Source organism: Ursus maritimus, unplaced genomic scaffold, assembly GCF_017311325.1.
Source record: "Ursus maritimus isolate PB19 unplaced genomic scaffold, ASM1731132v1 scaffold_22, whole genome shotgun sequence".
NCBI lineage: Eukaryota > Metazoa > Chordata > Mammalia > Carnivora > Ursidae > Ursus > Ursus maritimus.
The window spans coordinates 26,235,748-26,252,084 of NW_024424675.1; the positions used below are offsets into that span (position 1 = coordinate 26,235,748).

Sequence of the window (16,337 nt, forward strand, 5' to 3'; positions counted from 1 at the left end):
TCACGGTTCCTGCTCAGGGCTTGTCTTTCCCCCAGTTCCAGAGCAGGCCCGCTGGGACTTACACCCATTTTTCTGAAGCTGCATCACCAGCCCTCTTGAGCCCCAGTTAAATCATCTCCTGCCTCATTTCCCCACAATTAGTGTTTGTGGCTTGCAACCAAATCTCCTGGCACACCACTTCCTTGGGCTGTCCTGATCAAAGAGCTGGTATGGTCACTGTTTGGTCACTGAGAATGTTGCTATGTGGACAAGGCACCCGAGGCTTAGGAGCAAATTTCACCGAAGTGACCTAACCGGTCCCCACAGAGAGGGTGGGCTAAAGCAGAGAATGTGATTCTCATTTTACCAGGGAGGCCACTGGGGCCCAGGAAGGGAGAGAGTGACTCGCTCAAGACCACAACGCTATTCAGAGGCCTGGCTTTTCAGAAAGGCACAGCTGAAACCAAGAGAGAACAAGCATCTGGCCAAGAACACAGAGACACCCAGGCTCTCTCCCCGGCATGGGAGGATGGAACCGACAGAGGGCTCCGCACAAGTCCCCAGCCATCGGCAGAAACGATGGGGTAGAGATCCCAGGACTGAGGAGCCCAGAATGCAAGGGGGTGACCTGTGGGACAGAGTTAGCCTCCTCCCTGTCACACCTCCCCCCTAGGTGAGGGACTTAGCAGTGTAGCCAGGAGCCAAGAGAACACGGATGGCCTGCTACCCCGCTCACCTCTTTCCAGCTGTTGTCCTGCTTCTCCAGGTCTGAGTGCTTCAGGATCCAGGGTTCAGCGGCCTTCTGCAGCTGGGCAAGGGTAAAGAGGATGGTCAGTGGCAGATGAGGCTGGACAGTGGAGCCTCACTCTGTGCAGGGCCAATCCCCAGGCTCTGCTCATAGCCCGGATGACCCAGTCATGGATGAGGAACCATCTTCCCAGTGGGCAGCAGCTCCGAGCCACCAAAAGATGGATTTGGAAAACGACCACGAAAGCAACCACTTACAGGCGCCCTCATAGATGCCCTACTATCTGCTCGCTGTGCGTCTTCATGCTGCAGTTCCTGGACCGGCTAGGTCAGCTAAGCAGCATCCCTAGTGTGGGGGCTCCACATTAGCAATGAGGCCGGCCCCTACACTCTGTCCTGAACAGCTCTCTATGAAAGAGGCAAGTAAACAATATGCAGCTTATGATTACATGATTGATTTAAAAAAAAACACAAAAAACCAACGATCTCTGTGAATATAAATTTAAGTAGCAGAAAAGGGAAGGAATGGGTTGGAGTATGCTTTTGCAATATTTGGGTCTTATATAGAGATGAAGTCCTGATTTATGTAATTAAGAGAAAAAGTAAAACAAAGGAAAAGAGTCAAAATAAAGAGTGGCACATAGCAGCTTGGTGAGTGGCAGCCGGGTACACGACGTGAACTGCAGTAGGGTGTAATGGTCAATGACGGTTTTTCCCAACCCCCCTCTTTTGGTCAGAGGACTCTAATCTTCCCAAATTTTCAGGGTCCGGTAGGCTCTAAGGGTAGGCACATGCCTTCCAGCTGGCCAGTCAGCCTTGAGGAAAAGGAAAACTCTCTTTCTATTGCCTTTGGAAGGCGGGAAGATATGAGCACGAAACTAACAGTAACCGTATCTGAGGACAGCTGGCTTATGAATAAAGCACAGAGGAAAGCAAGCCTGAGAGACTGGCCTGTTAGGTTCTCCGAGCACCTGGATCCAGCTATAACTGAAGGAGATCCCAGCCCCGGCCGTCTCCCACAGTGAATCCCCGCTGTGGCTGCAGCAGGCCTCACCTGGCTCAGGCGGTTCTGCAGCTCCTTCACCTGCTGCTCCACCTGCTGCTTCTCACCCTGAAGCCGCTCCACCAGCTGCAGCTTCTCCTGGCTCCAGTTGCGCTCGCTGATCTGCAGCTGCCGCGTCAGCTCCATGACGGCGCTGTAGGACTCGGCCAGCAGGTGCTGCTGCTCCTCACGCTCCCTCTGGAGGGCGGCCTTCCAGTCGGGCCCTGCCCGCTCCCCAGCCCCCTTGCCAGCCTTCAGCTCCATCTGCCGCGGAAGCAAGAGCAAAGTGGGTGGCTGGTCCCAGAAGACCCTTCCTCTGGCCCCGGGGCCACCCTCCTTCCCTCTCAGGCACCAGCAGGGGGCGGCAGGGGGAGAGCTCCGCTCTGAAGACCCCTCACCTGCTGACTGCCCCACGCAGAACTCAGCCCTCCTCACCATCAGGGCTTGCATGGAGCTCTCTCCACACACTAAGGGCTTTTCAAGCATTATCTCAGCATCTTCGTGAAATCTCAGCAAGACAACTATCGCTTAGGAGATTTTACAGAGGAGAAAGAGGTTTGAAGAGGTGAGGTTATTTGCCCCAGGTCACATAGCTACAAAATGGCAGAGTTTCCTAGTTATTGCTTCTCAGATTTTATCAACTCTCACAAGTGGTCTGGGTTTATGGCTGGGGGGCCATGCACCCACAGGCACCCAGTGAAAGTGTGCAGGAATCAGTCCAGCGTGATGGCCTTCGCGGCACCGAGGCTCGGGGCGGCCAGAGGTGAACATGTAGCCTCAAGCATCAGTGGACCCCAGATTCCCCAGGCTGTGGTCTGGTCTGTTAACCCCCATAAGGGCCAGTCAGCTTCCCAGTGGGTAGGGGCACCTGGAATGGCTGGGTCTGGGGGGCAGCAGGAACAGTCCGAGGAAAAGAGGGTGATATGGGGAAGTGAGAAGTCTGTGAGCACTGGGAAGAAGGTTGGGATCATAGTAATGAGAAGCCAGGAGGGGCAGAGGTTGGGGAGCAAAAGTCAGGTCTGCTACTTACTAGCTGGGTGACCTTGGGAAAGAAACTTAACCCTTCTGTGCTGGTTTTGTTACCTGTCCAGCAGTGATCATCAGTGCATACCCCGCCCCCCCACCCCCAACAGGGCCCATGATGCCCAGGAAGGCAGCTTGCAGCAAGGGCAGACTTGGAGGAAGCTGGGACCTGAAGAGTCGTGGCAGGTGGGGGTGGTGGTGATGGTCAGGGCATTCTCTCTGAGTGAGAGGAAACCCACCCTCTCACTTTTCAGACCAGAAGAGGGCAGCAACTTGCCTCCGGGCACACAGCAGAGACCACACCTCTAGGGCTCCTGGTTAAGGCTCCTGTGGTCACACTGGGTTGTGGGGAGGAGAGTCCCTTGGTTTGTGTGGAAGGAGTAAAACAAAGCCAGGTAGCAAGGGACGAAGGGAATCTTTATGAGGAGAGGGGGCAGCAAATGAGGACAGCAGGCAGCAGAAGTGTGGCCATGTGTGTGAAGGATGTCACCAGGTGCAGACAGGCAATTAAGCATCTGGCCTCACCTGTGAACCCATGGTGCAGCAGACGTGCCGATGATGTCCCATGCCCATTTGTCAATCCTTCACTTTCCTTCCTTGGCTCAGTGACTCCCAGTCCCCAGTGTTTCTGGCACCCTTGCTGTGTGCCTCAAGGTAAATCTCTTGCCCTCTCTGGGTCACAAGAGGAGGTGAAGGGGTTCCTATGCTTCTTAGGAGCATGGCTTGGGCACCATGCTCCCAGATCGGACAGCTGTGAGGGCTTAGATGAGGGAAGAACAAAGGGGGAAATGTCTCTGGCAGGTAGGGGACTCACCTGGGCAGTATGGCTCTTCAGCTCTGCCCGCTCTGTCTCCCAGGTGGCCTTGGCCTTGGCAAACTGCTGCTGGAGCTCAGTCAGGCCGCGGCGTTCATCCCGAAGCAGCCAGCACAGCTCCTTCAGCGTCACCTTCATGTCGGCCAGCGTCTTGATATATTCATTGGGCTGCAGATGGGGGCAAGGCCTGGGTCAGGAGCTTCGGAGGGGCGGGAAGGGGAGCCTGGCTTGGGAACACTCACCCAGAGTCCAGCCGAGGACTCTACCCGGTCTCAAGCAAACCCCATGACCTCCCCAGGTCATCTCACCCGGCCAAGCCCAGGCCTGGCCACTTCCTAGGCTGACATGTGCCCCAGCCTCACATGAACAAAAAAACCCAAGGTTACAGCAATTATTATTCAGCCTAAATGTGAGATGGGCCCTGGCTTCTTCGAGCTTCTGCAGAGGCTAGGCCCTGGGTCTTTATCCTTGCCCAAGATGTGCCTCTCTGACCCACCGTGGGCCCCATGGGGAATCCGAACTATGTAGCCTCCCTGACGGTCTGACTCAGTCCCCATCTTCTCTCCTTGGCCCATGACCTGTTTCCCATCTACCCAAGCTCGCTGTGTATGACCCTGGGAGCCTGACTCCATCGCTCTCTCTGCCCCATGGCTTAATTTGAGGGTTCCTGACTCCAGGCCACAAGGCCTCTCTTCATATGACCCCAACCTGATGTCCTTATCCCCACTATGTACACCTCAAGCCTCGGCCAATCCCAGAATACCCTGCCACACCTCTGCACACACAGTTCTCTAGGTCCAAAAGGGCCTTTCCCCACTCTCTATTATGTAAGCTCTCATTCACCCTTCAAAACCCGCCACCTATTACCCCTTCTCCGTGACACTGTCCCCTATACTCCCGACAGAATTAACGGCTCTCCTGCATGTGCCCACACAGTCCATCAGCTGTCACTGCCCCTGGATGACGAATGAACCCCACAGCACTAAGCATCTGGGGCCAGTACCCAGGTAATGACCCTCTGCAGCTCCGGTGCCCCATGTAAGACAGGTCAGGGAAGGTGGCAGGAAGCGATCGCTTTGTTAGACAAAGGAAGCAGGGGCAGGACAGGACCGGGAACAGGCTGGGAACGCACCGTGTTTTGGGTCCAGCTGTCCCCCGCGCAGGTCTTGTTATCTGAATGTTGAGCATTTAATTCCTCTTCCTCCATTAGCAGGTACAGCTCCTTCATGCTATTTACCTGTTTTTAAAAAGCCACATTCAACAGGGGCTGGAAGGGTGTCATGCCAGGGAGTCTGAGCATCAGGAGAGGGGATTCAGGCTAGCGGCCCGGATGGGAAGGGTACGACACAGCCAGGCAGAAAGAAAGAATGGGGGTTTATGGTCCAGGATGGACCAAAGGCAGTCTAGTTGGACACTGATTTCCCAATTTTTTTTTTTTTTTTTTGATTTCCCAATTTTTAACTTTGGCTCCCGGGCACAGTCAAGGCCTAGAGCGCAGCTGGAAAGGCAGGCCCTTCTGTCTTCCCATACCACCTCTTCTGCCCCCAGGGCCATGAGGCATCTGGAGAGCTACTCAGAAATAACCATGTTGCCAGGCTGGGTCAACAGGTAGGCCTGTGGGTAGGATAAAAGGGCCATGGGCACCCCCATAATTATAGAAAAGGCAACCAAAGGTTTGGGTGGACAGACGGAGCCTTCCTGGGTGGGGATTTGCTGCTGATGAATTCTGCATAGAAGTCCAGAGCCAGCCAGGGAAACCAGGGTACTGGTTCAGGCTGGGAATGAAGCAAGCTTCTGACTGGGGCACTCATTCATCATTCACTCAACAAAGAGTTATTAAAAACTAGCATGCACCAGGCCCTGTGCCCGGAGCTGAGGATACACCAGTGAGCAAGACAGACAAGAACCCTTGTCCCCGTTAGCTTCCATTCCAGTAGCAGGAAAACAAACAAACAAGTGAAAGGTATGAAATGGCATTAAATGTCTGCAGTGTCATACAGTGACACTGTTCTACCACGGGGAACAAGAGCAAGCCAAGGAGCTGGGGTGTGTGTGCTGCGTGTGGGTGGTCAAGGAGGGCCTCAGAGACATGCTGGTATTCAGGCAATGTCCTGAAAGAGCTAAGACAAAATAAGCCATGTGAAGACCTGCAGGTTGAGAATTCCGGGGAAAGGGCACAGCAAATGCAAAGGCCCTGAAGTGGGAACATGTCTGTGTGAGGGAAGCAAGAGAGCCAGGGAGAAAGTGAGAGAGGTACGGGGAACAAGGCCCGGGACTTGCAGGGACTTCGGCTTCTGCTCTGGGTGAAATGGGAGCCAGGGGAGGACTGTGAGCCGAGGGAGGGACGCCCACCTGACTTGCGGTTTCAAGGAGATCACTGCAGCTGCTGAGCTTACTGGGCAACAACAGAACCCCATCACAAAACTCCAGGGGATGCCATCCACGTGGAGTATACGCTGCCCAGGAAACCTCGTCCTACCCTTCTGGATGTAAGATGCTTGGTGCAAGGGTGCAAGAGCAGAGCAGGGAGACCAGGTAAGAGGCTGCAGTGAAAATCCAGTCAAGAAGTGACGGTGGCTCAGCCAGGACAGAGGGCAGAGTGGCTGGGTCAGACTCTAGATAGATTCTGGATAGAGTCACAATGTGTAAGAAAGGCCACTGAAGCCGTGTACCTGGATAAGGTCCTCAAGGGAGCAGGTGTAGGTAAGGGAGAGATGTGGCCCAAGGGCTGAGCCCTGGGGACTCTGACGTTGAGAGAGGTCAGGGAGAAAAAGAGGGTCCAGCCAAGGAGATCGAGAAAGAGCAACCAGTGAGGTGGAAGGAAACCCAAGAGAATGTGATGTCCTAGAAACCAAATGATGAAGGGTTTCTTTTTTTTTTTTTTTTAAGATTTTATTTATTTATTTGACAGAGATAGAGACAGCCAGCGAGAGAGGGAACACAAGCAGGGGGAGTCGGAGAGGAAGAAGCAGGCTCCCAGCAGAGGAGCCTGATGTGGGGCTCAATCCCAGGACCCTGGGATCAGGCCCTGAGCCGAAGGCAGACGCTTAACCGCTGTGCCACCCAGGCGCCCCTGATGAAGGGTTTCTAATGTCAGCGCAGGCACCGAGGCTGGGAAGTACTGCGGGGGAGGGGGACGGCAGGGCCTGCCTGAATAAACATCCCAATTCTGTCCCTGGTCATGAGTATCTAAACACACAGACCGTGGCTGTCTGTAGACACAGGTGCACGATTCCTTCTCGGAAATCCCTGGGGCCAGGTGTGCTCGGAATTCAGAATGCGTGGGGATTTAGAAAGACAATGTGGTACCTACACTGCGTACTGGACCCGCACCCCAGCAGGGTCTGGTGTAACACTCTACGCTCTGGCACACTCATGCCTCCCCTACAAACACATGAATATTAACATGAAATGGGATAAATAAAGGTTTTGCTACCAAATGAATGTCAGGCCAATCTTTTCCAACCAAGTTAGATACAACCAAACACAGCTCTCAGAGCTTCTGGATTTCAGAATTGAGGCACGGAATCAAAGATCATTAACTGCAGTAAAATGGGAATAATAATTATCTACATATCATAGCATAGTTGTAAAGATGAAATGCAATAATTCACCTCAAGTATTTAATACAGTACCTAGGACACCATACTCAATGCCTGAGGGTTTTTTTTTTTATCATTTACATGTATAGTATCGTTTCACACGCAGAATTCTGCACGTGTGGACACATTGAGAGTATGAATGTACATCAAGTTTGTTTTATTTATTTATTTATTTTTTGGCAACAAAGCAAGGTTTATTGAGTGATAGCAAAGTGATAGTACAAAGCTCTCAAGGAGGGAGGGGACCCGAGGGGGTTGCCCTCAAGTTTATTATTTATATAGTTATAGATTTGTGGTTATATCATATTTATACACATGTATATATCTATTATGACAATGTATGTAGTTATGTTTATCATTTTTTTAAGATTTATTTATTTGAGAGAGCATGAGTGGGGACAAGGAGGGATATTGGCAGAGGGAGAGGGAGAAGCAGACTCCCCACTTAGCAGGGAGCCTGACACGGGGCTCGAGCCCAGGACCCTGGGATCATGACCTGAGCCGAAGGCAGACGCTTGACTCACTGAACCACCCAGGTGCCCTGGTTATGTTTATATCTTATTAATTATGTCTATTTCAGTAAATGTAGTATTTCTATTAATTATAGGTACATATATTATTTAATTTTCTATGTTTACCTTTTTTTCTTCCTAAAGTTTTTTTTTAAGATTTTATTTATTTATTTGAGAGACAGCGTGAGAGAGACAGAGAGAAAGGACAAGCAGAGGGAGCAGAAGAGGGAGAAGCAGGCTCCCTGCTGAGCTGGGAGCATGATGTGGAACTCAATCCCAGGACCCTGAGATCATGACCTGAGCCGAAGGCAGATGCTTAACCAACTGAGCCTCCCAGGCGCCTCTAAAGTAAATTTCTGTTTCTCTTTGTTACTCCAGTACCGGGAAATATCTAGAAAGATTTATACCAAATATGGAGGATTTGCCTGAGACAAACTGACTTAACACATAGGCTATGTGGCCTTCAGTTCACTGTGGAGGGTGTAGGGGAACATCCAACTCAGGAGCCAAAACTGGGCTTCAGGTAAAATCAATACAATGGTTAAAAAGAAAAAAAATCAATATGGTGGTTCCCCAAAATATTAAAAATAGAACTACCATAGGAATCAGCAATCCCACTTCTGGGTACATACCCAAAGGAAATGAACTCTGGATCTCAGTGAGCTATCTGCAGGCCCATGTTCTTTGCAGCATTAGTCACGATAGCCAAGATATGGAAACTACCTGAGTGTTCACAAATGAATGGATAAAGAAATTGTGATGTATATTTATAACAGAATATTATTCAGCCGTATAAAAGAAGAAAATCCTGCCATTTTTGACAACATGGATGGACCCAGTAGACAAATACCGCAAAATCTCACTTACACGTGGAATGGGGAAAAAAGCCAAACTCATACAAGCAGTGAGCAGAACAGTGGTTGCCAAGGGCAGGGAAGTGGGGCTGGGGGCTGAGGGGGGGGCTGGGGAGATGTTGGTCAAAGGGTACAAAGTTTCAGTTATGCAGGATGAATAAGTTCTGGAGATCCATGTACAGCACGGTGACTACAGCTAACAATACTGTATTGTATACTTGAATACGCTGAGAGTAGATCTTAAGTACTCTCACTATAAAAAAAAAAAAAAAAGAGGGGCGCCTGAGTGGCTCAGTCGGTTAAGCCTCTAACACTTGATTTCAGCTCAGGTCATGATCTCAGGGTTGTGAGTTCAAGCCCTGCATTGGGCTCCATGCTTAAGGAGGCCCAGCATGGAGCCTACTTTAATTAATTAATTAGTTAGTTAAAATAAAATAAAATAGGTATATTCATAAGTCACAAACACACAGCAATAAAAAAAAATGTCCTGGGTTCCCCATACGGCCACCAAAAAGCAACAACTACTTCTATATACCAAACATAGATGAACCTCAAAAAATTACATTGAGCCAAAGAAGCCAGACACAAAGACTACATGCACTTATAGGAAGTTCTAGAATGGGCAAAACGAATCCATGGTATAAGAAATCAGAACAGCGCTGACAGCTGGGGTGGGCATATTGACTGGAACAGCAGGGATCCTTCTGGGGCACTGGAAATGTGCTCTGTTGTGATCTGGGTAGGGACTCTACAGATGTGTAAGACAAAACTTCATCAGCTGTACACTTAAGATGTGTGCACTTTACTCTATACAATGCATACCTTAAAAGAGTAAAAAATCATACATACTATATTGGCATATAATGCAATGGTAACAAAACTAGATTATTAAATTTACCTAGATCCTGTTGCCTGCTGAGGACTCTGAGGTTCATTAAAAAGGGAAATGAGCAAGTCTTAGAGAGGTGTTAAAGACCTATCAGCTCTCTCTGGGGAGGGACCAAGTCTGTCTCCACCACAGTAACCCCAGCACCTGCCACAGGGTCCAGGAAAGAGCTGGTTCTCAACAAGCAGATGCTGAATGAGTGAATGAATGCAGGGATGGAAGCCCAAGCTGATGGCCTGGAGATGAGCCTCAGGGCTGTGTCAATGCCACCTGGGTGTCCCTCTAAGTCCAGTCTTCCCCACCCTACCCCTGCCCTAGTCCCAGCCCCAGGGGAACCATACCTCAAGGAAGTCATCCCCCTCGCTGGGCAAAATCTTGCCCTGCCGCCAACGCTTGAGGAACCACCTGAGCTTCATGAAGAGCAGCAGGAAGTTGTGCTTGAACTGCTGGGACTCCTGCACCAGCATGTTCTTCTCCTGGCTCCAGAATTTCTGCTCCAGCCTCCGCTGGAGGCTCAGGCTTTGCAGCTCAAACTCACGCCTCAGGAGCGCCCTCTGCTGATCCTCCTTCAGCTGGAGGAGGACGAAAGCGTGAGCACCCCCAGCGGTCCTCCCAGCCCTACCCCTTCCCATTCCAGGCCTCGGATAAAGACAGAGAGGAAAGTTTGGGAGGTGCCTGTTGGTGCTCCCTGTCAGGGACTCTACCAATACCAGCTCAATCTGTTGAGATAAACTCCAGGGAAGAGAAACTCATAAAAGTAGCAGCAATCACAGTTATGGATCATTGAGAAGAGGGATTTGAACCCAGCTCTGCCTCACTATAAAAACCATGACATCACATAATGAGCGCATACTGGCTGCCAAAGTTTCACGGGAACTCTCACATCTGATTGAGGAACCTGGGAGGGTGAGCAATGATGGCACGAAGGGGTGACCCATGCAGAGCACCAAGGGCAAGCTGGGAGAGAGAAGATGCAAATCCCGAGGAAGGAATGCAGTGTCATGACTGAGAGAACAGAGACCGGGATTCGAATCTTGCCCTCGATGTGCAACCTAGGCCAAGTATTTCAGCTCCCCGGGCATCAGTCTCCCTACCTATAAAATGGGGACACCTCACAGAAGAAATCCTAAGGACTAAAAGACATAATGTGTGAAAAGAGCATTGCACAGGCCTGACATACAGTAAGGGCTTAATACATGCTTTCTATTAGCAGGACTATCAGCCTTGATTAGCAGCCAGACCTCTGGCATTTCTGATACAGGTTTTTAGCTCTGATGGGGGAAGTATGTCATAGTTGGGAAACTGAGGCCCAGAGAGGAGACAGGATTGGCCCAAGGTCACACAGGCAGTCAATGACAAGCGCAGGATTCCAGCCCAGTAGAGCTAATGCACGAGCAAGTATAGCTAGGGCCAGAAGACTCAAGTTTCCCAATACCCCTGGCTTCTGAAGACCCGTGGAGCCCTAAGGTTTCTGCCTTCAGTTCAGGGAAGAGAAAATGGAGTCGGTACAGGGGGACACTGGGCACCACCCACCTGGACCATCTTCTGGTTGAAGTTGTCGGCCTCCTCCTTCCGTAGCTGCCGTTCCTGGGAGAGCTGCTCCTGCAGGCCTCGGAGGCTGTCGTGGGCCTCGGCCAGCACCAGCTGCAGCTCCTTGATCTGGGATAGGGATGAAGGACACAGACAGAGGGAGAGACCAGGGGTTGGGGGATAGAGCTGTGGTCAGAGGTCAAAAGTTAAGTGGGGTCCAAGCTGTCCCTGGAATATAAATGAGGCACAGTGGCTGACCCTACTTCAGGGGGTTGTCATGACAATTAAACAAAACAATGCACATCAAATTTAGCTATTACTATAATTTTGCCTTGATAATTTCTCTCTTTGAAATGCATCTGAAGAAAATAACATACTGAGAGAGCTAAGTTTGATTCACAAAGACGTTCGTTGTCTCATTGTTTATAATTGCAAAAATTTAGAAACAACTTGGATAAATAAAAGGATTAATAGGTGTGGTTAATAGGTCTATACATACATAAAAGTCCATTCAACTGTACACTTAAGGATAGTGTCCTTTTTTGCATGTATATTATTATGTTATACTTCAATAAAAAATTTAAAAAGATTTATACCTCAATAAAAAAACAGAAAGGACATGGACACACACACTTAAATGTGAACAGTGATTAACTGACAATCTTGTGATCCTGACTTCCTTCTTTATATCTTCATGCAACGCTGCTTAGGGACTTTGTTGTAGTTATAATGTTGCCTATAATGACAATATAATAAAATCTTTTTAAAAAGACAGTAAAACTCTACATTTTGAGGGGAAATTGTGTTTATAAGCATTTGTAACTAAACAGGCAAAATTAATCTATTCTCTTAGAAGTCAAGATGATGACTGGATGGGGACCAGAAGGGAGGCTTCAAGGACAGGTCATGCTCTGTTTAATAACGTGCTAGCTGATTACATAGGAGTGGTCAGTCTGGGAAAGTCATTTGAGCTGTCCACTTACAAGTGCTTTTCTGTGTGTGTTATATACTTCAATTTAAATTTTAAGTATTTCTAGTGGCAGAGGGAAATTTTTATGCTGTCATGTTAAGCAGGAAAAAAAGAAAGAAAGAAAGAAAGAAATGTCATCTGCCACACCTACATCAAACCTTCCCAGGCAAGATGCCACCCCCCCCATGAAAAGAAAACATTTATTATCTAGCCAATAACGTGGAAACTTGGCAATGGAAGGCACTCTGACTTAAGATATATCTTGTATGCCTATTTTATATTAAAGATCTTTGCAGGCCTGGATACTACCTGCTACCTCTGGTGTTCTCCTTGGACTCGGTGCCTAACACAGAGTCTGGCAAATTGTAACTGCTCAGTAGAGAGTGGTTGAATGAAACAGTAATTGAATGTATGCACATGAGCTGACCTATCTCCTTTTCTTAGAAAATGAGAACTAAGTATTTCATGTTGGGTTTTGTTTTATTTTTTTTTTTTCCCTTTTTGCCATGGCTGCTAGGAAGCTCAGACCACTTAGAGAGTTTGAGCCATCAGCTTCCAGGGAGCTTCTCCCCCTGGGCACTTGCAGGTTGGCCTTCCTGGGACCACAAAACTGCCTTTCCATGGATGTTTAGTGCTTACAATGGGGCACACACAAGGTTCTCCATGGCTCAGGAGTCTCAGGGAGGCTCCATCCCATCCACAGGAGCCCTTTCCTACTTCAGGTTCATTGTGAAGTGCTGGCAGAGACTCAAGAAGGCTTGGGAAGGGCTCTGAACCACCAGGAATTCTTCAAGGACCAGGGAACCCTATGTATAATTCTACAGCCTCCCTCCACTCGAATCCTCCCATGTTACAAATGGGGAAGATGCAGCCAGAGAATGGGAACATGCCCAAGGCCACAAAGCCACACTGGTGGGTCCCCTGAGGCCCTGAGATGTGTCATCCTCCTCCTCCTCACCCAACAGGGACCAGGCTTTAATAAGGCTTTTCATGTATTTCATCCTTTCAACAGCCCTCTGAGGGATCACCTTTATTGTAAAGGTGAGAAAACGGAGATTAGAGAGGTCAAGTCAATTGTCTACAATCTCACAGCCAGTATATAGCAGTTCCACAATTTGAGCCCAGTCAGCCTGACTGTAAAGATTGCTGCCCTCCTGCTAAAGAAATAAGTGGTTTCATTAAATAATATAAATTACTGAATTCCCAGTGAAACTTAGTATAGCAAAACAAAATTCATTTCTTCAAATGAGTTTATAAGCTTTCTTTTATCAGGCCAAGAGAAAGGCCCAAACTTCCTTGTCTCCCTTTTAGCCCTTGCTGCCAGGAAGCGTGGAACCAAACGGAATACTCAAAACCCACATCTTCACCAGCTAAGCTTCTCCACGGATGGCCCAGCCTCTGGAAGGCCCCAGCCACTCTCCTCCTGCCCTCCCCCTCGCTCGATCAGGCCTAGGCCCACCTCAGAGGCGTAGGAATCATTGTCTTCGGCTCGGTAAGGCCTGAAGTTCCGGCCGGGGTCGGGCTTGGAGTCCAAGTCACCACTGCGGAAGGGCTCTCGTATCCTGGGCTCCCATTCCGGCAGATCCCTGAAGTCAGGCGGCTGCACCCAGAGGCACAGGCAGAAGAGACCAAAGGTAACAATGCGGAGGGGCCCAAGGGGTGCCAGAAGCAGCCCCCACCCCAGGCCCTGGGTTCTAGAAGAGGCTCTGACCACCCACCTGAGGGCTGGCCTCAGTGGATTCAGCTTTGCAGCCCAAACCCGGGCTACAACTATTCAGCAAGTCTCTGTCAAAAGGATGAATGAATAGCTAGGTGCTGAGTGAAAACCCTGATCCTGTGAATGTCTGTCTTCTGCACAAACCTTCTGAGCCATCCTCAATGGTCCTACCACGTGTGTGGGCCCAGCTCATTCCTACCTCAAGAAGAACCAAAGGGAAGACCTAACCTGGGGGTGTCTGCTTGCTTAAAAAAGCAAGATCAAGCCAGATCAGCAGAGCACAGATTAAAGAAATTAGGGCACAACTACACCGTGTAGCTGTCAAGAAGAAAGAGCTAAATCTCTGTATGGACATGGGAAGACCCCTCCCATTGCTCTCGGGATGAAGATGCTCCCTGCAACCCAGCTGCCCTCCTTCCCTTGGTCCGCGGGCACGCCAGGCTCCTTCCGGCTATGATGCCTTCACATGGTGCTCCCTCTGCTTACAACACTCTTCCCCTGCTGATCCACCCTTCTTAGCTCAGCTCAGATCAGAGGCCGTCCCTGATCCGAAGACGAGGTCAGGTTCCTTGTGCACAGAACCAAGTGCCCTTCCCTGACAGCCCTCATGTCAGTTTGTCATTTCACATTCAGTGGCCTGATATTTTGATTAACATCTTTCTTCCCCATTAGATGACAGGGGCCGGAGGGCAGGAATCAGGTCTGGTTTTGCTCCAGCACCGAGCACAAAAAGTATATGAACAATAAATACAGCAGTGTAAGCACATGAACCACTAGACACATTGCACAAGAAAAACCAGTTGCGTGGTAACGGTAGATATCACATAAAACAATTGGGGTGAAAAACAAGTCCACGAGAGGATATGCAGAAAAAGACTTAAAAAGGCATGCTGTGATGACATGGTCGTGTTCTGGGTGATGAGGACACCAGTGTGCTCCCCTCGGGAAAATTCCCTTGCCATACACTTGTGCGGCACTGTGTGCCTCTCTGTCCTATGTATGATTCGGTAAAAGGTTTCTAACAAAAAAAGTACTAGGGCCTGTGGCTGGGACATCTTACCTGGAAGTCTGAGCCAAGGTCTTTGGCCAAAAGAATCTCCTTGGACGGTCCCTGGGAGGCCAAGGCAGGCAGCGACGGGAAGGGCTCTGGCTGCTCCTTGGCAGAGCTCCCAAGGACGGCGTCTGCCTTCCGCGTGAAGGCATTGAGCTCCTGCTGAAGCATGCTCAGCCGTACCAGGATGGCATGGATGAGCTTGGTGTCCCTGGGACCCTCGCTGTTGTCAGGGGCCTCATGCAGCCGAAAGTCGGCACACTCGTTGTCCAGGTACAGGCGGAGGCCGGCCGAGAAGCCGTTGGCGTCGGCCACCAGGACATCGATGGCCTTGCTGACCAGGGCGGCCTGCTCCCTCAGCCCCGGCAGTGCCTCGGCCTCCCTGGCTCTGCAGAGCCGGGCAGCATGGGGGCCGTGGGCCTCGCCAAGAGCCGCGGGCACGCACTGGGCAGAGTCCCCGGCCTCCGCGTCCGTCTCCAGCATGGGCCGCGTGCTCTGGCAGGAGGCAAGATCGCAGCGCTGGAGGTTGGAGAGCAGCACGCGGTTCTCATACTGCAGCTTCTTGACCTTGCCGCTGAGCTCGCTGACCTGCAGTTTGGCAGCCGCCAGCTCCTCCTGCGAGGGCTCACTGAGCGCAGAGCAGCTGTCCTCTGACAGCGTCACGTCCAGCTCGTGCTCCGAGCGGTACTTGGCCAGCTCGGTGAGCAGCAGCTTGTTCTGGTCCTCCAGCTCTGCCGAGGAGCGCCGGAGCAGCTCGGCCTCCTCCTCCACAAACTGCAGGTGTCGCCGCAGCTCCACCAGGCTGTCCCCGCACTCGCCGCCCCCCAGCGCAGAGAAGGCCAGGCGCGCCTCCGTGCCTCCGCAGCCTCCGCCGTGATCCTTCATGTCGTCCATCTCCGCCCGCAGGCCTCGGTTTTCCACCTCCAGCTCCACGATGCGGCGGCTCAGCAGGTTGGCTTCCTCCTCCACCAGCTTCAGATGCACCTTCAGCTCGGTCTCCCGGGAGTGGGGCGCGTCGGCCAGCTCCTCGGCGGACAGGGCGCTGTCCAGATCACCGTAGAGCGAGCGGTACTTGAGCAGCTCCTCTTTCATGCTGTCATTCTCCTTGGCGAGCTTGGTGAGCTTCTTGCACATGAGGGCTGACTCCTCCTTTGCAAAGTGCAGCTGGCACTTCAGGTCCGCGCTGTCCTCCTGGGGCCCAAGGGCACGGGGACAGACAGGACCCAGGAAGGTTAGTGTCAAGAAGCTCAGTACCAGCCACCACTAACAACGTGCTGGGGACACAGGAAGGAATCAGACAAGGGCCTGACTCTCGAGGAGCAGGGGAAGCAGAGAGGGAGACCTCCTGGACACTGCACCAAGGATGGAGCACGGCACAGCCTGTGGAGCCCAGGAGGGCTTCCTGGAGTAGGTGACATCCTGCCACTGCTACTACCATCACTACTATAGTTTCTTCATGTTGTAAAATGGGAAAATAACACTCCCTTCCTCACGGAGCCATGGGAAGGATTAAAGGACATAATGCAGGAAGAGTGCCTGGCATGCTGACAGTCCAGGACCAGGAGAGGCTCACTGTCGTCTATGCCTGACCTGAGCTACATCTGTATATA

The 16,337-nt window shown here is 50.9% G+C and overlaps 1 protein-coding gene across 1 annotated transcript in view; it reads right to left on the reverse strand.

The window, feature by feature from the left end:
• Positions 1-16,337, reverse strand: part of SOGA1 (suppressor of glucose, autophagy associated 1) — a 68,541-nt gene that overhangs the window by 14,016 nt on the left and 38,188 nt on the right. Inside the window, exons 5-12 of the mRNA XM_040638281.1 lie at positions 14,737-15,918; positions 13,419-13,559; positions 10,993-11,118; positions 9,801-10,031; positions 4,738-4,842; positions 3,606-3,773; positions 1,781-2,032; positions 716-787 (exon numbers count right to left, since the gene is read on the reverse strand). Coding sequence (XP_040494215.1) covers positions 716-787; positions 1,781-2,032; positions 3,606-3,773; positions 4,738-4,842; positions 9,801-10,031; positions 10,993-11,118; positions 13,419-13,559; positions 14,737-15,918 — 2,277 coding nt within the window. The remainder of the gene's footprint in view (positions 1-715; positions 788-1,780; positions 2,033-3,605; positions 3,774-4,737; positions 4,843-9,800; positions 10,032-10,992; positions 11,119-13,418; positions 13,560-14,736; positions 15,919-16,337) is intronic.